This window comes from Salmo salar, chromosome 10, assembly GCF_965601325.2.
Source record: "Salmo salar chromosome 10, fSalSal1, whole genome shotgun sequence".
NCBI classification, from domain to species: domain Eukaryota; kingdom Metazoa; phylum Chordata; class Actinopteri; order Salmoniformes; family Salmonidae; genus Salmo; species Salmo salar.
Window position 1 is genome coordinate 103,914,265 of NC_138300.1, and position 23,707 is coordinate 103,937,971.

A 23,707-nucleotide genomic window follows, 5' to 3' on the forward strand; every position below is an offset into this window, starting at 1 on the left:
TAAAAGAGCTTGTGCAACAATGCCAGGTCCTCATGTATCCATATACATCCTATAACAATATCGGTCTCTGTTCAACTCTACTGCTCCCATATAAATGAAGGGCCAATATGACCGATGCTCCACCTATCACAGGACATTGATTTGAATGTCGGCCTATATGAAACTCATGTGGTGTACCTACCTGTTCCTCTGAGCGGGACAGTTTGATCTGCAGGTCGGCGGTTTGCTGCTCACGGTCCTTCAGTTTCTCCCCAGAGAGCTGCCTCTGCTCCTTCAGACGGCCCTGCACCTCCCCCAGCTGACGCTCTGCCTCCAGGAGCTTAGCATGCAGCTACAATACAGGATGAGGAAGAGGAATAGGAGGAAGAGGGGGAAGAGTAGGTGGATGAGGTAGGCTGACAATTGATCAAAGACTTGTGTGTCTGAGTGTGTTAGATGATCGTGTGTGTCTCACCGGTATGTGTGTGACCTGTGTGTGCGGATGTGTGTGTGTGTGTGTGGTTGACCTGAATACGTGGGTGTGTGTGTGGATGGCCACGTGTGTTTGTGCGTGTCTGACGTGTGGGTGCCCGTGTCACTACTAACCTGGTTGATCTCACTCTGCTGCACCAGGCCCTGGCTCTCCCTCTCCTCCCTCTGCTGCTGCAGCTGCTTCCTCTCTGCCTTTACCTCCCCATGCTTGGCCTCCAGCTCAGCCACCTCCCTCCGGAGCCTCCCAACCTCCTCCCCCAGCTCTGCTTGGGCTCTCTGCAGGCTGGCTTCAGCCCCTGCCACCCGGGCCTGGAGCTCTTGCACCTCCATCTCTGTCTGGTGCAGGGTGGCCTGGGCTGTCTTCTTGGAGGCCTGCTCAGCCCCCAGGCAGTCCTCCAGCTCCTGGAACTCCTTCTCCCTGCGCCCAAGCGTCTCTGAAAGCATCTGGGGGAGGGAACCAGAGGGGGAATAGTGATTAGTGATTATGGTCCTGTGTAACTCACTTGGTAAGAGTGTGGAGCTAGCAACGCCAAGGTTACGGGTTCAATTCCGGGCAGGGATCATAAATGCAAGTTGCTTTGGACAAAAGAGTCTGCTAAATGGCCTACAGGTTGTGGAGAACTTGAGTTTCAGAACGTTTTGAAAGACAGAAATAAATATGCCGAACAGATTAGCATAAGGGGCGATCTGCTAGAGGGCGTATGAACCTTCTGTCTTCAGATTTCGAGGTGATGTGTAATGGAAAGTATTATACACACCCTTAGAATAGATGCCATCGGGAGATGTTTACCAAAGTGAGGATATGAGGATTCATTTAATAGGACTCTAATTAACAGCTCAGTACCCGTTAGGCAAAACAAAACATACAGATGCCATCTCACGTATCATAGTGACGTTGGTCGTTCAACCTCTGAAAAGAACACTGCATCCTTACAGACCTGCATGCAAGGCAGAGCAAGGGCAAATTAGATTTCTGAGCACATGTTTTTACAACAGGTTCTTGAATACCGGGGTGTGTGTGTGTGTAGTAAACTTGGCACAAGGGCGATGAAAGAATACAATGGTGTTAATGACAGTGCTGCTGAGTGTGACAGGGACATAAAACACCCACACACAGATCATTTTCCCCTCCGCTCTCCAGTCCTCCTCCTGTCCCACAGCACCTGAGCCTCTTCTTTCAACACCTCTGTCCATCCCTCTCCTTCCAATGTCCTTGTTTAAACCTTTGCATGTCTCTCCCCATCTGTCTTTCTGCATATTTTCTATCTCCACACTTCCCCCTCCCCTCTCTCTGGGTTTCCCACTTTATATACAACATACCTCTCTCTCCAGTATCTACCTCTTCTCTTTATTTTTACCCAACTGTCCTCTCTCTGTTCTCTGTTTAAACAATACATCCCATCTCATTTCCTGGTTGTGGGTGGTCCTAGCAGCGCATGTGTGTATCCAGTCTCCATGCAGACAAGCTGATTTACATTTCATTATGCTCTCGGAACCAGGGAAGTCACATTGAGATTTTTTCAACTGAGAGCCTGGGTGGAAGGTCTGTGGTGGCTACCTTTCTAATCACCCCTCTCTCCCAGACACCGACTTGGGAGATGGAGAGCAGCTGTGCCGGCAGCACAACCAACAGGGCAGGGGTATGGCAGATATGAACCACTGCTGGTTTAATTATAGGCCTGTGTGTGTTTTGTCAACATGTCGATGTTGCCAATGAAAGCTCATCTCAGGCTGGTGACAGCAGAGCAGTGTGATGAGAAGGTGGTACGTGAGGAAGCTGGGTTAATTAAGAGACTAAAATAATTGCCTGGCAAGGCTGGCATATTTTTACATGTCTATTGGTCAGGTTGCACATCCTACAGTGTGAGTGCTTGTATTTCATCCGTTGTTACGATTGTAAAGCTATTAAACGATCAAAGTGTCTTTACGGGAGGTGAATTTGTGATGGTGGTGACATGGACTGATGGAGCATCGATTAAACTATGGGAGGGGAAGTACTAGTTGTTGGTGTGTGTGTGTGTGTGAGTGAGAGAGACCTGGCTCTGTTGCTGCAGGTTGTTCAGAGAGCTCTGTAGTTGGTGGATCTGCTGGGTGTACACTGCTGCCTCCTGAGGTCCCTTCTCTAGCTCTGCCTTCAGCTGAGAGATGGTCATCTGGAACACACAAAATCAATGTGAGACACTTTACTTTGTTTACATTAAAAAACATTCACATGCCATGTGCTAGATTCTGGTCGAGTGGTCAGTAGGACTTCACATACCCACTGGCGACTGGGCTTTAAGCACTGTCTTGGGAATTTTATAAAGAATGCTTTTTAAAACATACAATCTACCTGCAGTGAAGCTGCTCAACATTTACATTACATTCAGTAATCTAGCAGACACTCCCATCCAGAGCGACCCACAGGAGCAACCGGGGTACAGTGCCCCGCCCTAGAGCACATGGACAGATCTCCCACCAAGTACAATCGGCCACCGGCCCAAGCTCCCAACCATCAACCATCCAAGATCGTCCCCCCAAGTGCTGCCCCTGAACCATCTGAGACCCCCCACCCTCCCGAAATACCTTCCCCTCGACCTTGTTACTTACAACCTCGTGCTAATCACATTAGCCTACGTTAGCTCAACCGTCCCGTGGAAGGAACACCGATCTCGAAGTTTTAATGAGCCAAGTCTGTTTTTACATCACTTTCATATTCAAAAGGGTCCATCTTCCTTGCGGATCATTCCTGACTGTTTGCACATTCGCATCGACATTTTTGTTAATTAGTATCATCACACCTTTTGAGTTCCTTTGTCCATGACAGAAACTTATTTCACCGCCCCATTCCAACTTATTTTCACCCCGCTCCTCCGCACACTCCACTGGCTTCCAGTTGAAGCTCGCATCTGCTACAAGACCATGGTGCTTGCCTACGGAGCTGTGAGGGGAACGGCACCTCCGTACCATCAGGCTCTGATCAGGCCCTACACCCAAACAAGGGCACTGCGTTCATCCACCTCTGGCCTGCTGGCCCCCCTACCTCTGCGGAAGCACAGTTCCCGCTCAGCCCAGTCAAAACTGTTCGCTGCCCTGGCACCCCAATGGTGGAACAAGCTCCCTCACGACGCCAGGACAGCGGAGTCAATCACCACCTTCCGTAGACACCTGAAACCCCACCTCTTTAAGGAATACCTGGGATAGGATATAGTAATCCTTCTAACCCCCCCCAAAAAAAGATATAGATGTACTATTGTAAAGTGGTTGTTCCACTGGATATCATAAGGTGAATACACCAATTTGTAAGTCGCTCTGGATAAGAGCGTCTGCTAAATGACGTAAATGTAAATCTCAAGTTGTAGAGTGAGTTTCCTGTAAACAGTATATTTTATATTCCTTTTCTTTTAGCCACATCAAGACTGATTGTCTTTTCTTATAATTGTAACAATTTAGCAGATAAGTGACTATACTTATTTCATCCTTTACCATAGTTAGACACAATTCTCAGTCTAAATTTACAATAATTAGTGGTTGTAAAATTACTGCCATAAGAGGTATAATGACTAAATAAATAATAGCCCATACAATTTGCATGGCTGAGTGTCTGTGTGTGTAACATGAAGTGGCCATAGCCTTAATATTCAGGATTATAATTGTAATTTATATTGTATAAATATCATAGTTGCATTAAACATTATTTTAAAAGCATTCACTTGGCAAGCCAGCAAGCTTACAGAGCATCCATACAGTACGAAGAGAGAGTCGAGCAAAGGCATAACAACTAATAGGCAGTCATATACACACAAACATACATACAGGCAGCAGAGATACCTAAAATAAATAAACCCCATTTCTGACAACTAAATAGTCAGTGAAACATTCATCCATAAAATTGAGAGGAGATTGAGGTGCCCGAGTAAAACAGCAATGCTTTACCTCCAGTTTACAGATCTTCAAGAAAGGGAAAAGGGAGAATTGGGTGAGGAGGAGTGGAAGCAAAGGTTGGGAAGGGAAAGAGACAAAGCAGAGGTAAGCACTAGTAGACAAACAACACATGAGCCTAGAAAAACACAGAAACCCACAGAGAAGTGACCAACGGTTTGCTCACCAGGTTTGAGCTGAGCAAGGCACTCAGAGATTAGGTGATTTGTTTCAATCATCTCAACATTCAACCAACTGGTTGTCATTGAAGGGATCTACTTCAGCCGGGGCGGATGGTAGTGTAGTCTATCGCAGGTAAAACAGGTTATGGACATGGGGTGGTGCAGTCTAGCACAGGTAGGAAAGGGGTGGATGGGTAATGTAGTCTACTAGCCCATGTAGGACTACAGGATGAGCCAGGCAAGATCTCCATGAACCTAGGAGCTTTGTTCACGATTCATTATTCAGTTATAAAAGCCATGTGATTCCATGACAGTAGTGACCTTTAAGAAAATGCATTCATATGTAAAGTACTTCAGATTTTTATAAACTGAAGTGATGAAAGCTGTAATCTATCAGGAGAGCCAATTGAAAGTAGTCTGCGTGTGTGTGCGCGCGCGCGCTTAAAGCAAATTTAGCATATTTCCGCCAAATAATTTATGTTTCGACTGCAGTTGTTGTAAACAGAAAACACAGAACAAGAGGCTGATGCGTCACCCAGGAGAACCAGTAAGATTCTAAACTATTGTCCCAAGCAGTCAACTCACCACAACAGCAGTGCTCATTTATTAATTACAGCTGAAGGCTATTTCATAATTAAAACACCAGAACAAGCGATTAGTGCTTTTTTAGGTGGATTTCAGTTAGATAGTTAACGAATCATCAGTTTTCAATGATTTAAAAACAACTATGCATAGTGCAATTAATGTTTGTGGGTTGAATGCTGTAACACAGAATAAAACAATTACTAAAAGTCCCATAATGGTAGTGACTGCCCATTACTGCTGATCACTTAAACATCATTTTTTCACATTACTTTAATAAAATATTTCAGCTGTTGCATATATTACATTTGGTTTATTTGATGATTTTATTATTTCATTCCAAGTCATCATCTCATCTCTATAGAGCTGCTTCCTATGCTGTCTGACAAAAATCACTATTTTGGTAGTTCTTCAAAGTAAATAAGGCATACTTTTATGACTGCTGAATACCAACTATCAATCACTTAGATCATGTAAATTCAGGTAGAGATACCTCGAAGCAATTGCTCGCTGTCCCTCTCGATCACACATTCTTCTGTCTCTTCTCTCCATGTCTGCCCCACACAGATCAGACAAGTAGGTGCGCAATGGATGATGGTCATTGTAGTTTATTACCAAGTTTTCTAGACTAAACTATATAGAATATTGGCGTGTTGGAAACTACAACTCCCTACTACATCGCACAGTTCAGGCTTGATCTGATTTATCTCTAGAGAAACTGCCCATTGAGTTCACAGAAAAATACAGAATTAAATGGAATTCAAATAATTAAACTGACGGCAGTCAATTAGTTGTTTAAAAACTGAAAACTCCCCAGAAATGTAGGTCAATCGCTCAGCACTTGAGCCAAGGTCTTTTAATATTCTAATGTCTTATTCATTCAGTCCCTCGTTGTGCAGTTAAATATATCAACCAAAGGTCTGTATTGCAGTCCAGAGAGGAGACGGATGGGGAATGGCAGAAAGAGGGAAAGAGATGGAGGGGGGTGTAAGCAGACACGCTTCATCCAAAATTGCACCCTATTCCCTGTTTAGTGCACTGTTTTTGAACAGGGCCCAAAACTAGTACACAATGTAGGAAATAGGGTGGCAATAATGATGAAGCCATAGTTATAGAAAAACTCCCTCCTAATCTTCTCCTTCCAACGCCTTATGGGTTCAGTAATGCAGGAAATATCGCTGAATTATGCAGACAGACACACACCGCAGGATTGGGAAAGGGAGTTCAAGCATCCCTTTATTAAAAACATTGAATATGAAGGTTATTTTAGTCAATCAAGAGCTTGTTAAAAAGGACCATCTTAAGTATTTAGTATTTAATAAGATCCCTTTTAGCTTCTGCCAAATGTACAATATGTACACTACTGCAAAAATACAATATAACAATGCGTGGGCGTGCGTAGTGTGTGTGTTTTTTTGGTTTTACTATCCTTGTGGGGACCAGAAGACCTCACAATGATAGTCAAACAAGGCTAATTGGGACAGGTGGGGACTTTTTGCAAGTCCCCACAAGGAAAAGGGCTATTTTAGGCTTAGGGGTTAGGTTTACAATTAGGGAGGAGAAATAGGGTTAGGGTTTAGTTAGGATTAGGTTAAAAGGGAAAATTGGATTTTGAATGGGAAGCAACTGTTTGGTCCCCACAAGGATAGTAAAACAAATGTGTCTCTTCACAGTACGTGTTGTTCTATATTTTTTCATCAGATTTTACTGAGAGCTTGAGTTACCTGATGTGGAAGAGTTCCATGTGGTCAAGGCTCTATGTGGTACTGTTCATTTCCCAGCCTCTGTTCTGGACTTAGGGACTGTGAAGAGGCATGTCTTGTGGGTTATGTATGGGTGTCTGAGCTGTGTGTTAGCTGTTTGAACACACAGATCGGTGCTTTCAACACATCAATACTTCTCACAAAAGACAGATGCATTCAATCTCTCCTCTACTTTAAGCGAAGAGAGATTGACATGCATGTTCTTGATATAAGCCATCCGTGTTTACATTTAAGGCCCAGCCATTCTGCTCTGTTCTGGGCCAACTGTAATTTACCCATGTCCTTCTTTGCAACATTTGACCATATAAGTGGGCAGTAGTCCAGGTGTGATAAAACTAGGGCCTGTAGGACTTGTTTGGTTAATTGTGATGTCAAGAAAGCAGAGACGCACTTTATCACAGCCAGATCTCTCCCCATCTTAGCAACCATTGGGTCAATATGTTTTGACAATGTCAGTTTACAATCTAGGGTTCCACCAGGCAGTTTAGTCTCCTCACGTTGCTCAGTTGATACATGATACATTACAAGATTTAGATAAGGTTTAGGGCTTTTGATATATTAAAGGACTAGCTTATTATCAGCCACCCATTCTACAACTGACTACAGCTCTTTGTTAAGGGTTGCAGTGATTTCACTTAATGTGGTAGCTGATGTGTATAATGCTGAGTCATCAGCATACATAGACACACAGGCTTTAAGGCTAGTGGTAGGTCATTAGTAAAAATATAAAAAAGGAAAGGACCAAGACATATGCCTTGAAGTATACCACACTCTACTTGGTTTAAATTAGGGAGGTTTCAATGAAAGAAAACCCTCTGTGTTCTGTTAGATAGGTAGCTCTCAATCCACGATTTGGCAGACGATAAAGCCATCACATGCTTTTTTCAGCAGCTGATTATGATTGATAATGCAAAAAGCTGCACTGAAGTCAAACAAAACAGCTCCTAAAATCATATAAGTATTCTGAAAGTCTGTTGTTAATTTGTTTACTGTGAAATAGCATTGTATCTGTTCAAACACAATTTCTCCCAAAAATGTACTACGGGTCGGTAGTAAGCTGATTGGTCAGCTGTTTGAACCAGTAAATTATGCTTTGCTATTCTTGAGTAGCTGAATGACTTGTGCTTCCCTCCAGGCCTGAGGACGCATACATTCCTGTAAGCTCAGATTGAAGAGAATAGGAGTGGCAATACAGTAGGTGCTAGGTGCGGGAAAGCCAGTGGAATATCTAATCAGTGTTTACGACCAGGCAAAGGTTGTAGAATGAGAGTAAAGGCCATCTGTTTTATTTACAAATGGTTAAACAATCACAACTTCATATCCACTTGGACACCCCTTCTATGATGTAAAGAATGTGATAAACAATTGTGAAAGGGCATATAAAACCTTTCCTTTTTAATTCACAGAGGTTCCTGACTGTATGACAGTGTGTATGTGTGTGTTTAACCATTATTAGAAGCATGTTTACCAGTCTCCCTTGTGCAAGAAGAGGAGCTAATCACTAGTTGACTAACTGCCCTAAACCTTTGGGCCTGCCTTGCACTGAGGGATAGTGAAGATACTAGCAGTACATACTGGACCAGTAACATAAAACTAAACCAAGATGGGCCATTCCCCCTGCAGCCTTACCTCTGAGGTGGTGTGGACAGCCTGCAGCTGCTCGTATTGGCTCTTGAGGCGTACCGACTCCTCCTCCCTCTCACGTGTCATGTTGTCCATCAATGTCTGCACCTGGATCAGCTCCTTCTGCAGTACCTCCATGTCCTCAACTCCCGGCCGCTGCAGCTAGGGGGAAGCAGAGAGAGCAGAGGTTAGGGCAGAAATTTGGGGCATCAAAGAGGGGTTAGGAGTTACTGGACCACTTTAGGGTTAGGATGTAGGTTTGGGGTGAAAATAGAAAAAGGAAAGTGGGGAATTGTGTTGCTGGCAGTATAGGGTTCATAACATCATAAGCGCCCTTTTCTTAAATAAGACTTTGTTCTTAACTGACTGGCCTTGTTAAATAAAGGTTACATTCTGCCCACTCCTATGACATAGAAATTAATGACATAAATTAAAACGATATAACTTATCTAGGTAGAGATGGTAACCACAGAAATCCCGGTCCTGAATAGTTCCTTCCTCAAGACTAGTTCTACTTCCTTCATCATAAAATACCTGGTTATATACACTTTACTTTGTTAAGACAACTCTAGTCCTCTTTCAAAAAATAATAATTATCTATGTATCCATAAAAGTGAAGACATGACCCTATTAGGGGTGAACATCTATGAAGGCTCCAGAATATCCGAACAGACAACAAATTGGCTTAATTTCAGTGCATTTCAGTTTGTTCTCTTTGTTGACAAATGGTTACTTTTTTTTTTTTTTAACTTTATTTTTTTACACATTTTAGTCATTTAGCAGACGCTCTTATCCAGAGTGACTTACAGTAGTGAATGCATACATTTCATGCTTTTTTGTTGTTGTACTGGGCCCCCGTGGGAATCGAACCCTCAGCCCTGGCGTTGCACACACCATGCTGGCATTGCAAACACCATGCTCTACCAACAGCCACAGGGAAGCTGGTTCTCGAAAACTCAGTAAACATAATTGGATGTTGGGCTAACAGGGGTATGAACATCGAAAAGTAAAAACTGTTACACGAAATTGGGATCAGAATTTTTTATTTTTTTAAATAAATAAATTACGGTGCAGTTATCACAAAACCTTTTCCATGTTATAGCCTAACTAAACAATAGGCTTTAAAGGCCTGGGGAAAGTTGTGCAATTTAAATGTAAACAGCATAGTGGGTCAATTTCTAAGAGCAACAACAAAGAGTGTTGAAGCATGAGGCTCTGTTGCCCTGGCTACCATGCTGTGAACAGCATGAAGCAAGCCCATGCAAACACGCAGATACAGTGTGTGACTGTGTGAGAGCAAAGTGTTGCATCTCGCTCATTTCAATTTCCTAGCCTATTCATTGAAGTTGCAAGACATTGCCATTCAAGAAATTGCATTCCATTGCGAGATACCACTTTTGATTGCTGATAGACAGGCCTAGTGCAAGGTTGAATCTGACTGCCTGGTGGCCGACCTGCCTATACTGTGCCCCTCCCCTCTTTCTCCGTCCCTTGCTAGCTTGCTATGAAAGATGCAAGCGTTTGTGTTCTCGGATATACGGCAACTAATCAGTCTCCTCCATTCCAAAGATACTGAATCTTAGGAGCCGATTCCTGGCGGAATCTAATACTGAATCTGAGGAGCCGATTCCTTAGGAGCCGAATCTAATCTTGACACTCAGAAATGGGAGTTGACCTGCAAGAAGTCGAGGAATCTATTCGTTGGGAGTCGACTCTCGACCCCTACGTCATTGTCGTTAACAGTTGGAAAAACGGCAGAGAAAGACAAGCGACAGCAGCGAAGTCCTGTACGGCAATACTTTGAGAAATGAGAAGGAAATGAATGCTTTGCAGGGTGAAATTGAGTTACAGTAATGGTAGTACAGGTGAAATGTTAAACCATCTGAAAGCGACGCCCTGTGAGACCCAAACCGTTGCTGGCAGCAGTGCAGCTGCATTGTGAATTGACGTGGAATTGTATGAATTTTTCCTTTATCGTTGTAATGGAAAACCGATACATTTAATTTTAAACATTAAGAAAAATGTTCATTTTGTCACATCCCTATTTACTAACAGGTAATGAGTAAGCGGTGAAAATAACACCCTGGAAAAAGTTTCATCTGGGAGTAAAATATAGGTTACATGCAAATTATTATCAGTGCTCATCAATGAACGTTTACTTATTGTAAAATATTGTACAACAGTGTGTTAATATTTTAGTGCACTGTGACATGTCCATAGCTGTACAGTATGTATAGAAAGTGTCCTACCTGTATGTGTGCCTGAGTGTGTGTACACTTAAACGCATGACTGTGCATGTGTATGCTTTTAGGTATGCATGTCTGTGTGTATGCAGTCTGTGTTAGTTACCAGTTGTGTGTGTAGCCGGTCCTTGTCCTGCCTCTCTCTCTGCAGCTCCTGTATCAGGTTGGCCAGCCTCTGGTCTGCAGCCTCCCTCAGGCTCTTTTCCTCATCATAACGAGACTTGATGTCTGTCAGGGTCACCAACATACCCATGTTAAATTGAATATCCCTTCACGGAACAAAGTATCAAATCTATCCATTCATCTTCCATCCTAACCTCTGAGCTAGTCACTGTACTATACCTGCCTATGGAACATTACACAATGTATAGTGACATTAAATGGTTGTTCAGTCAAAGCAGCTTTAGATGAGCTAAATTAACTACAGTGAGCTCCAAAAGTACTGGGACAGTGACATGTTTTGGTATTTTGGCTCTATACTGCACTGTCAGCTTTAATTTTAGGGTATTTTCATCCATATCATTTCGAAATTACAGTACTTTTTGTCCATTTTAGGGCACCAAAAGTATTGGTACAAATTCACTTATATGTGTATTAATGATTACATCAAGCTTGTGACTCTACAAACTTGTTGGATGCATTTTCTGTTTGTTTTGGTTGCGTTTCAGATTATTTTGTGCCCAATAGAAATTAAATGGTAAATAATGTAGTGTAATTTGATAATGATGAGTGAGAAAGTTAGATGCACAAATATCACATCCACAAAACTTGCTAACGTCTCACCATTACAATAACAGGGAGGTTAGCATTTTTATCCGTAATCATGGTAGCATCCACATTAATGTAGACGCATATAAAATATTATATTCTTATTTACAATAAAAGTGACAAAATGACATTATTTACCATTAATTTCAATAGGGCACAGAATAATCTGAAACACAACAAAAACAAACAGCAAATGCATCCAACAACTTTGTAGTCACAAGTTTGTCGTAATCATTGCATACTAGGAAAATGGGACCAAATACTAAACTTCTGACTACGTTAATACACAAGTGAATTTGTCCTAATAATTCTGGTCCCCTAAAAAATGCTGTACTTTCTAAACGGTTCACCCGATATGGATGAAAATACCCTCAAATTAAAAGGTGACAGTCTGCACTTTAACCTCTTCGTCACTGTATCATTTCAAATCTAACGTGCTGGAGAACAGCGCGAAAACAACAACAAATGTGTCACAGTCTCAATACTTTTGGAGCTCACTGTATATCTCAGACTCCACTGAACACAACATATTCACAATATGACCCAGATACGAAGTGTGGAGAAGAATATCCAATATGGTTTCTAACAGAGCAGCCAGCAGCACAGTCACACAGACTGTGGATTTAAAGATAGCTGCCAGGCCGCCACACACTAACCCACTATCTCTGTGGCCAGCTGGGCAGCCTTCTGCTCCAACAGGTCTTTCATCTGCGTGATGTTAAACTTCTCCATCTCTGCCTGGTTCAGCTTAACCGCCAGGGCTGCACAGAGAAACGCAAAGGAATGAGCATCAAGAAGAAAAGTAACAATTCAAGAACTGGTTCGTGATCGTTTGAACATACCATAACACAACACTGTGCAAGGGAAAATGAAAAACAGACATTTCTTATTGGACGATTACATATAAACTCAGCAGAAAAAGAAACATCCTCTCACTGTCAACTGCGTTCATTTTCAACAAACTTAACAAGTGTAAATATTTGTATGAACATAAGATTCAACAACTGAGACAAACTGAACAAGTTCCACAGACATGTGACTAACAGAAATGGAATAATGTGTCCCTGAACAAAGGGGGGGATCAAAATCAAAAGTAACAGTCAATGCAGCTGGTGGCCACACCAGATGCTAAGTACTGCAATGCATCTACTCCTCATGGACTGCACCAGATTTGCCAGTTCTTGCTGAGAGATGTTGCCCACTCTTCCACCAAGGCACCTGCAAGTTCCCGGACATTTCTGGGGGGAATGGCCCTAGCCCTCACCCTCCGATCCAACAGTTCCCAGACGTGCTCAATGGGATTGAGATCCGGGCTCTTCGCTGGCCATGGCAGAACACGCATTCCTGTCTTGAAGGAAATCACGCACAGAACGAGCAGTATAGCTGGTGGCATTGTCATGCTGGAGGGTCATGTCAGGATGAGCCTGCAGGAAGGGTACCACATGAGGGAAGAGGATGTCTTCCCTGTAACGCACAGCATTGAGATTGCCTGCAATGACAACAAGCTCAGTCCGATGATGCTGTGACACACCGCCCCAGACCTTGACGGACCCTCCACCTCCAAATCAATCCCGCTCCTTTGACGATAAAGGCGAATCCGACCATCACCCCTGGTGAGACAAAACCGCGACTCGTCAGTGAAGAGCACTTTTTGCCAGTCCTGTCTGGTCCAGAGACTGAGGGTTTGTGCCCATAGGTGACGTTGTTGCCGGTGATGTCTGGTGAAGACCTGCCTTACAACAGGCCTACAAGCCCTCAGTCCAGCCTCTCTCAGTCTATTGCGGACAGTCTGAACACTGATGGAGGGATTGTGCGTTCCTGGTGTAACTCGGGCAGTTGTTGTTGCCATCCTGTACCTGTCCCGCAGGTGTGATGTTCGGATGTACCGATCCTATGCAGGTGTTGTTACACGTGGTCTGCCACTGCGAGGACGATCAGCTGTCTGTCCTGTCTTAGGCGTCTCACAGTATAGACATTGCAATGTATTGCCCTGGCCACATCTGCAGTCCTCATGCCTCCTTGCAGCATGCCTAAGGCACATTCACACAGATGAAGAGGGACCCTGGGCATCTTTCCTTTGGTGTTTTTAGAGTCAGTAGAAAGGCCTCTTTAGTGTCCTAAGTTTTCATAACTGTGACCTTAATTGCCTACCGTCTGTAAGATGTTAGTGTCTTAACGACCGTTCCACAGGTGCATGTTCATTACTTGTTTATGGTTCATTGAACAAGCATGGGAAACAGTGTTTAAACCCTTTAGAATGAAGATCTGTGAAGTTATTTGGATTTTTATTAATTTTCTTTGAAAGACAGGGTCCTGAAAAAGAGATGTTTCTTTTTTTGCTGAGTTTAGAACTTCTCTGTTTCGGTAAGGTTTTCTTCTGTTTGTGGCTTAATGAACATGATCTTAAATCACTCACCGGAATCCTCTGAGCCTGGCTGGCCGTCATTATGTTGACCCTGAAACGAGAGGAACACTGATATGTCCATACCAGCTAAGCAGTGTATCACACATAAGAATTGCTTAATTGTCAAAATGTCATCTCCCTCAGGTATTCTGGCAAGATGAGAGAAGCCATGAAAAATGAATATTCAAATGTTTAATTTCTACGGGAGTGGCTATAATGAGATATCATTTGATAGTAGACATCTTAGAGGAATTACTTGCTTCAGGTGTCCTTGCACTTTGTCCAGCTCCTTCTTCAGCTCGCCAGAGAACCATCGCTCCTCCTGACAGATACACACGCGTTACGCAGTGAAGAGCAATAAACCTAAAATTCTCTATAGGCCTAATCTCTCCCCAAAAATGTATGATGGTACCTTGAGCGAGGTCTGCAGTTCTTGCAACTCTTGCCGGAGAAGAATAAAGTCTTCCCTGGAGGAGGAAAGGAGAAGGACATTCACCTGAAATGTTTACTATTATTCTGAAGGTATACTGGACATTTTGTAATTACAGTACAAGATCGAAAAGAAGTTAATAATCATGATTATGATAGGAGCTACAGTTGAAGTCGGAAGTTTACATACACTTAGGTTGGAGTAATTAAAACTCGTTTTTCAACCAAATTTCTTATTAACAAACTATAGTTTTGGCAAGTCGGTTAGGACATCTACTGTGTGCATGACACAAGTAACTGTTCCAACAATTGTTTACAGATTGTTTCACTTAATCACAATTCCAGTGGGTCAGAAGTTTACATACACTAAGTTGACTGTGCCTTTAAACAGCTTGGGAAATTCCAGAAATTGATGTCATGGCTTTAGAAGCTTTTGATAGGCTAATTGACATCATTTGAGTCAATTGGAGGTGTACCTGTGGATGTGTTTCAAGGCCTACCTTCAAACTCAGTGCATCTTTGCTTGACATCATGGGAAAATCTAAAGAAATCAGCCAAGACCTCAGAAGAAAAAAAATGTAGACCTCCACAAGTCTGGTTCATCCTTGGGAGCAATTTCCAGATGCCTGAAGGTACCACATTCATCTGTACAAACAATAGTACGCAAGTATAAACACCATGGGTCCACGCAGCCATCACACCGCTCAGGAAGGAGACGAGTTCTGTCTCCTAGAGATAAACGTACTTTGGCGCGAAAAGTGAAAATCAATCCCAGAACAACAGCAAAGGACCTTGTGAAGATGCTGGAGGAAACGGGTACAAAAGTATCTATATCCACAGTAAAACGAGTCCTATATCGACATAACCTGAAAGGCCGCGCAGCAAGGAAGAAGCCACTGCTCCAGAAACACCATATAAAAGCAAGACTACGGTTTGGAACTGCACACGGGGAGAAAGATCGTACTTTTTGGAGAAATGTCCACTGGTCTGATGAAACAAAAATAGAACTGTTTGGCCATAATGACCATCGTTATGTTTGGAGGAAATAGGGGTAAGCTCGCAAACTGAAGAACACCATCTCAACCGTGAAGCACGGGGGTGGCAGCATCATGCAAAAACAATCATTTTCATCTCTTGCCATCGATTTTCAAGTAGACTCAAGTCAAAACTGTAACTAGGCCACTGTCTTCTTGGTATAAGCAACTCTAGTGTAGATTTGGCCTTGTGTTTTAGGTCATTGTCCCACTGAAAGGTGAATTAATCTCCCAGTGTCTGGTGGAAAGCAGGTTTTCCTGTAGGATCCTGTAGGATTTTGCCTGTGCTTAGCTCCATTACGTTTATTTTTTATCCTGAAAAACTCCCCTGTCCTAAATGATTACAAGCATACCATAATATGATGCAGCCCCCACTTTGCTTGAAAATATGGAGTGATGTATTTTACTGGATTTGCCCCAAACATAACACTTTGTAATCAGGACAAATTTGATCGCTTTGCCACATTTCTTTGCAGTACTACTTTAGTGCCTTGTTGCATGTTTTGGAATATTTTTATTCTGTAGAGGCTTAAAGTCATCATTGGCCTCATGATGAAATCCATGAGCGGTTTCCTTCCTCTCCGGCAACTGAGTTAGGAAGGGTGCCTGTAACTTTGTAGGGACTGAGTGCATTGATACACCATCCAAAGTGTAATTATGCTCAAAGGGCTATTCAATGTCTGTTTCTTTTCTACCAATAGGACAGAGAATTGTTTGTCTTCTTATGAAGCCTTGTTGGGGTCTAATAAAACCTAAGTTACACCAGCTTCCCTTTTTTCCTCCCTGAGCTGGACAAGCTCTTCAACCAGGTATCATCCTCAATTTCACACTTAAGGTCAATTTGCCATATTGTTTGTTCTGAGGTTTTTACAGTCTTTACTCTTCAGATGATAAATACTGAGTACAAAAATGGCTGCTTTATTTTCAGGTAATTCCAAATACTCAGCTATTGGGTTATTTCCTGGATTTGTTTTTAGTTGGTTAAAACATTCTCTCAATTGTAAATATTTCCAGAAATATCCTGTCTCCCACATCATATTTTTGTACCAAATCTGAGTATGACATTAATATATCTTCATTGTACAGATCACATATAGTTTGAATTCCTTTCATTAGCCACTGTTTCCAGTACAGAGACTTCTTTCCTAGCCGTAGCCTAGGATTGTGTAACAATGACGAGTATCCATGTTTTAGATTCCACATATCTTGTGTACTGTTCTCCACATCTCTTTTGAGTGTAACAAAATTGGGTTGAGAGTTTCAACAGACCTCTCCCCTATAAGACTGTGACAGAGTATCAACAGGGGTGAAATGATAACTTAGTTCCCATTCTATTGTTATGCAATCCAAGCCAGCATCCCTTTTGCCCCAACGATTCGCCAATTTAGCCAGTTCAAATGATAAATTGTACAATTTAACATCTGGTAAAGCGAAGCCTCCTACATCCCTTGGTGAGCACACAATCTTCCGATTAATCCATTTTTTCCCCCTATCCCACAAAAAGTATTTAGTTAATTTGTCATATTGTTTAAAATACCAGTCGAGAATATTCATAGGTAACATTGAAGACATAATTAAAATATTGGGACCACAACCATTTTAATCACATTGATATTTCCCCATAAAGAAAGTTTAATATTTTCAATTTTTTCTAAATCTTTACTAGTAGTGGCTCAGAATTTAGTCCCATCACTTCCTCCAAATTTGAGCTCAACTTAATACCCAAATATTTCATCCCATTAGGAACCCATTTGAAATTAAATAGGGTTAGGTTCCAGAGTAACATATGGCATTAATTGGCATTGCTTCCGACTTATTCCAATAAATTTTGTTGCCCGACATACTAGAATATGATTCAATACAGTTAAGTAATCAGGATCAGAGACCAGCAGTAGAATATAATCTGCATACATAAGCAGGTTGTGTCATTTGCCTCCTCCATGTACACCCCTAACTTATGGATCTGTTCTTATCATTGTCGCAAGAGGCTATAAAACTATGGTAAACAGGAGGGGAGAGCGAGCAACCCTGCCTTGTGCCTCTAGAAAGACAAAAAAAGGAGACATAATTCCATTTGTAAATACTGTTGCTTTAGGATTGGAATAGAGGACTCCTATACATTTACAAAAGTCAGGTCCAAAACCAGGGAGAGAAAAGAGAAAAGCCCACTCTACCCTATCAAATACCTTCTCAGCATCTAAAGAGACAGCAGCGGTAGGAACTATATTTGAGCGGTTTAACCACATGAGATGTAAGAGCTTCCTCACATTATCAGTTCAGGTCCTGTTCTTAATAAATCTTACTTGGTCACTATGTATAATATTAGGTAGTGCCTTCTCTAAGCGTATCGCAAGGGTCTTAGTAAGAATCTTACAATTCACATTAAGGAGGCTGATAGCTCTAAAATTCCCAGGTTCTGTAGTATCTCTATCCTTCTTATTTATCAGTGATATCAAAGCCTCATTAAAGGTGTCCGGAAGGGAGCAATTTTTAAATGCCTCCTGGTAAACCACTGTCAATACAGGTACAAGAACATCAATATACTTTTTATAGTATTCTACAGGAATTCCATTTAGACCAGGTGGTTTCCCTGCTTTCATAGATACAGTAAGATGGTGTCTCTAACCTCCTCTTCTGTTATAGTACAGTCCAGGTCCTCTACCTGGCTATCTGATAATCTAGGTAATTATATACCAGACAAAAAAGTATCCATATCTATAGGGCTTGCTGAAAAGGAGGATGTATATAAATCTTCATAAAAATGTTGAAACACACTGTCACCATCTTACTGCCCATCTTAATTGCTGGAATTACATTAGAAGTGTTCTACATTTTTAGTTGTCTTGCTAGTAGCCTGCCTATCTTCTCACTTCCCTTATAAAACCTGGTTCTAAGTCTAAACAGCGCATATTCAGCCTTTTTGTTATACATTTAGTGCAACTGAAAGGTCAATTTGCAGGCAGTTTGAAATGTGCTATTTGTGAAATGTCTTGTGAAATGTCATCACCGCCTGGTATTGCAACTGCTCGGCATCTGACCGTAAGGCGCTACAGAGGGTAGTGCATACGGCCCAGTACATCACTGGTGCCAAGCTTCCTGCCATCCAGGACCTATATACTAGGCGGTGTCAGAGGAAAGATATTTTTTTTAAATGTCAAATACTCCAATCACCCAAGTCATAGACTGTTCTCTCTGCTACCGCACAGCAAGCGGTACCGGAGTGCCAAGTCAAGGACCAAAAGTCTCCTTAACAGCTTCTACCCCTAAGCCATAAGACTGCTGAACAAAAAAATGTAATGGCCACCCGGGTTATTTTACATTGACACCACACCCCCCCCCCAAAAAAAATGTACACTGCTGCTACTCGCTGTTTATTATCTATGCATAGTCACTTTACCCCTACCTACATTAACAAATTACCACGACTAACCTGTACCCCCGCATGTTGACTCGGTACCCCCTGTATACAGCCTTGACATTGTTATTTTATTGCGTTACTTTTCTCTTTCTTGAACTGCAATGTTGGTTAAGGGCTTGTAAGTAAGTACTCGGCGCATGTGACAAATAGTTTGTTTTGCTTTTGCAGCGGCTAATGCGGATCCTAATAAATACCAAAAATACCAAGAGGACAGCACAACTAAGTATTGTGGCGGATGAATCAGAATTAGTTGGGTAACATAGATAATTAAGATGTTTTATTTGCATAATATGCTTATGTGAGATACTTGTCATTAGAATGTATCAATTTGGATAATGAATGTTGGCAGTTGCACTTTTCCCTTAGCTGGGGCTCAGTCACTTCGGGCGCAGAGAGGGGAGAGGTCAGGCTTGTCTTTCACATATCCCTGGTGCTATGCAGAATATCAGGAAGGGAGGAGGACAGAATGGAACATTGTCTATATATGTGTGTGTGTCTTACTGAGGATGGGCCTCTATGAGATAGCACTGAAAGAGGAGATTTATGATGTCTTTGGGTAATAAAGCCTAAAGAGCATTCCAGAGAACATGGAGCTAATGGTTCTGTTCTATACCGTACCAGGGAGAGACGGTTCCAGTTTGGAGTAGGAGAACCAGACACTGGTCTATACAATGAAAACTGTTGACACAGCAGTTGCTGTCTGCTATGTTTTATAGATATCTTTCATACAAAACTTAACCTTGTGACCCATTCTATGTATCTGTTGTTCGTCTTGTACGTTGAGAGGGGTGTATCTTGGCTATAAAAGATCTTTGTACTTTTGTGTAGACACTTTTCAATGGTTCATTAGAGATAGCGCATCATTGAAAGTCAAGGGCTTTTGCAAAGCTCTTATTATTAAAGATGTAGTTTAACTATAACTCTGACTGGTGTGTGAAGTTTGTAACTCTCCTCATTTGGTAATGCAGAAATTAGCCACCACAGTATCCTTATAGTGTGCTACAGTAAAGCCAGGAAGAAGACAGTGGTCTTACCGGCCAGGGCCCATGTGGGAGGGCTGGTCTCCTGAATCGTGGTACAGTTCATAGTGCTTAAACAGCTCCTCTGCGGAGTTGTGGGACTTCATGCACTGGGGACAGATGAATCCCTGCACACAGACATAGGCTAGACATGATCAGACTACGGGATACAGGATAGGGATCATGGCCCCACAACTAAAACATTCAGTGGTACAGTAGGCAATACGGTCCATCAGGTGAGTTACACAAGTAAGAGACACGTGTTACCTCGGAGGTCTGGTCATTGTTGAGGTCTGCACTGGGCTGGTCTGACTCAGAGTTCTGGGAGCCTCCTTTCCCAGGAGTCTGTGGGAGGGAGAGAAGACAAAGGAGGGAGGTGACATAGTCAAATTAAAATGAGTCACAGCAGTGGACATCCTGTTAAGCCATCCATTCACTGAAACCCAAACAAGTAGCGTTGGCATGTAATGGGTATTGAAGAACAGCTCTGTGAGATACAATTTTAACACAGCGCCCATAACTGGCTGAGAGACTTCCGTTTTTCAACTGTTAAAATAATTTATGTGGGGCTGCATCACAAGGGAGTGTGTCTGAGTCAGGAGAGAGAGAGAGAGAGAGAGAGCGACAGAGCTAAGCTTTACCTGCACTTGGCACTTTCTAGTGTCACCTCAGGACACAGAGGGCTGAAACAGCACGTCCCTTAGCCTCTCTAGGGTAGGGGGCAGTATTTTCACATCCGGATAAAAAACGTACCCGATTTAATCTGGTTATTACTACTGCCCAGAAACTAGAATATGCATATAATTGTTTGATTTGGATAGAAAACACCCTAAAGTTTCTAAAACTGTTTGAATGGTGTCTGTGAGTATAACAGAACTCATATGGCAGGCAAAAACCTGAGAAGATTCTGTACAGGAAGTGCCCTGTCTGACCATTCCTTGGGCTTCTTGACTCTTTTTATTAAAAACTTAGGATCTTTGCTGTAACGTGACACTTCCTGAGGCTCCCATAGGCTCTCAGAAGGCACCAGAACGTTGAATGATGACTTTGCAGCCCATGGCTGAAAAACAGTAGCGCATTTGGTAAGTGGTCGATCTGAGAACAATGAGACGGGCACACGCATGCACGTGAATAGTCCATTTTAGATTTTGAGTCTTTGAACGGAAAGGACGTCTCCCGGTCGGAATATTATCGCTTTTTTACGAGAAAAAAAAATCGCATAAAAATTGATTTTAAACAGCGTTTGACATGCTTCGAAGTACGGTAATGGAATATTTTGAATTTTTTTGTCACGATACGTGTCCGCGCGTCATCGTTCCGATAGTGTCTTGAACGCAAGAACAAAACAGAGGATATTTGAACATAACTATGGATTATTTTGAACCAAAACAACATTTGTGGATGAAGTAGAAGTCCTGGGAGTGCATTCTGACGAAGAACAGCAAAGGTAATCCAATTTTTCTTATAGTAAATCTGAGTTTGGTGAGTGCCAAACTTGGTGGGTGTCAAAATAGCTAGCCTGTGATGGCGAGCTATCTACTCAGAATATTGCAAAATATGCTTTTGCCGAAAAGCTATTTTAAAATCGGACACCACGATTGCATAAAGGAGTTCTGTATCTATAATTCTTAAAACAATTGTTATGTTTTTTGTGAACGTTTATCGTGAGTAATTTAGTAAATTCACCGGAAGTTTGCGGTGGGTATGCTAGTTCTTAACGTCACATGCTAATGTAAAAAGCTGTTTTTTGATATAAATATGCATGTATTGTATAACATAATGTCCTAGGAGTGTCATCTGATGAAGATCATCAAAGGTTAGTGCTGTATTTAGCTGTGGTTTTGGTTTTTGTGACATTATATGCTAGCTTGAAAAATGGGTGTCTGATTATTTCTGTCTGGGTACTCTGCTGACATAATCTAATGTTTTGCTTTCGTTGTAAAGCCTTTTTGAAATCGGACAGTGTGGTTAGATTAACGAGAGTCTTGTCTTTAAAATGGTGTAAAATAGTTATATGTTTGAGAAATTGAAGTAATAGCATTTCTAAGGTATTTGAATATCGCGCCACGGGATTCCACTGGCTGTTGAGTAGGTGGGACGATTTTGTCCCACATACCCTAGAGGTTAACAGGAGTGCTACTCCTTACACACAAAGATGAATGAATCACTCTGTTTGAGGAGGTTAAAGTACTTGTAATAGTCTATATCTAAGGAGTCCAAAAGCACAACTCGAAGCAGTAGGCTAGGCCTACTAGGCTAGATTTGGGCTACTTTCTTACTGTCTGACTAATTGTCAACATTGAGTGTAGAGAAGTAATTCAGTTCACATGATGATGATTAACCAAAAGAACAAAGCAGTGTAATCTTCAACTATGCATGGAATTTAGGGAATCATTTATTTTGGTTAGCTATGGTGGGTGGGTTTGTGCTATCTCCTGCAGCTCTATAGTGCCACTGCAGAGTCTGTGACCGAATTATTGGACATAATATACTCTACAGGAATATCAAAGTTCCAGTGGGATATCTGCTACTTTTAGAGTTATGATCCAATTTGTAAGAATGAACAGAGTGAATGTAAAATTGTTTTCAAAATGGTCACCCTCTGCTGGTGATTTGAAGGATGTGCAATGACAAGTAAATGGGAGAGCCGTGACTGATTAGCCTACATTGCCTACTATGCCAATTTCTCTGTTTAAAATGGGCCATAACTTTAAAAGTAGCAGAGATCCCACTTTGGAACTTTGATATGCCCGTAGAGTTAAGTTCAACAATATATAGAAACATTTACCAAATCGTAAATAGTATATTTTCAATATTCAAATTTATCTATTTTTCAATATTCATAAATTAACATAAGACAATAGTTATTGAAGAACAAAAAAATCCTACTCATATTTCAGAGCAAGTATGACACCAATTTTTTTTATGGCACCTACAGATGAAACATTATGGAGTCTTAAAGGAAGCCTGGGTAAGGCAAAAATGGCATGTATATAATATGCCATTTTTTAAAATTATTTCTCAATTGTGCTTTTAGGTATAAATGTAAAATATAAGCAAACAATCCTTCCTCCAAAGGAACATTCTATGGATTACATACATTTCCTGAAAATCATGGTATTAAAAATGCATTATGCCAAAATCGCTCCACCATTTTCTGGTTGCTAATATTTCAATAGTTCCCCTAATTTCAGTTTGTGAGATAAAACAAGCAAGTATAGTGTAGAGCAGACGAGCAATGCGCAACTAAAAATGTGATTCATATATATATATATATATATATATAAAGTACCAGACTCATACTTATCCACCACACATTAGCCTTTTCTAGGTTCTGTAGGCTCCAATATCATTCTCAAAGCAAAGCCAACAGATGCCTTGACTAACGTGACAGTACAGTTACTTCAAAGCAGAACAAGACTCCTCTGCCCCTAGCAACATGTCAGATGAGATAGCAAAAGCTCAGGTTGCCCAGGCCGGCGGAGATACAATCTTCGGCAAAATCATTCGCAAGGAGATTCCTGCAAAAATATTATTTGAAGATGAACACACACACACTACTCAGGCGAGAAAACCGCCATATATACACTTCACATTTTCAAACAGCACATTTATATTTTCCAACGGGGCTATACATTTGGGTGAGGTTTTTTTCCTCGCCTGAGTAGCCTCGTTTCACTGCCAAAAATAAAATGAACACATCTAGTGTTCAGCAAAATAACAACACAATGTCAAATACTCCTAACCAACCTGCCCTCAAATACACCTCTGCTGTTTTCAACCAAGATCTCAGCGATCACTGCCTCATTGCCTGCATTCGTAAATGGGTCTGCGGTCAAACGACCACCCCTTGTCACTGTCAAACGCTCCC

At 41.8% G+C, this 23,707-nt stretch overlaps 1 protein-coding gene across 1 annotated transcript in view; it reads right to left on the reverse strand.

The window, feature by feature from the left end:
* Positions 1 to 23,707, reverse strand: part of LOC106561425 (early endosome antigen 1) — a 47,929-nt gene that overhangs the window by 18,369 nt on the left and 5,853 nt on the right. Inside the window, exons 2-12 of the mRNA XM_014125388.3 lie at positions 20,104 to 20,181; positions 19,852 to 19,964; positions 14,349 to 14,403; positions 14,193 to 14,258; positions 13,949 to 13,988; positions 12,189 to 12,293; positions 10,871 to 10,992; positions 8,528 to 8,683; positions 2,508 to 2,624; positions 586 to 915; positions 182 to 331 (exon numbers count right to left, since the gene is read on the reverse strand). Of these exons, the coding sequence (XP_013980863.1) occupies positions 182 to 331; positions 586 to 915; positions 2,508 to 2,624; positions 8,528 to 8,683; positions 10,871 to 10,992; positions 12,189 to 12,293; positions 13,949 to 13,988; positions 14,193 to 14,258; positions 14,349 to 14,403; positions 19,852 to 19,964; positions 20,104 to 20,181 (1,332 nt within the window). The remainder of the gene's footprint in view (positions 1 to 181; positions 332 to 585; positions 916 to 2,507; positions 2,625 to 8,527; positions 8,684 to 10,870; positions 10,993 to 12,188; positions 12,294 to 13,948; positions 13,989 to 14,192; positions 14,259 to 14,348; positions 14,404 to 19,851; positions 19,965 to 20,103; positions 20,182 to 23,707) is intronic.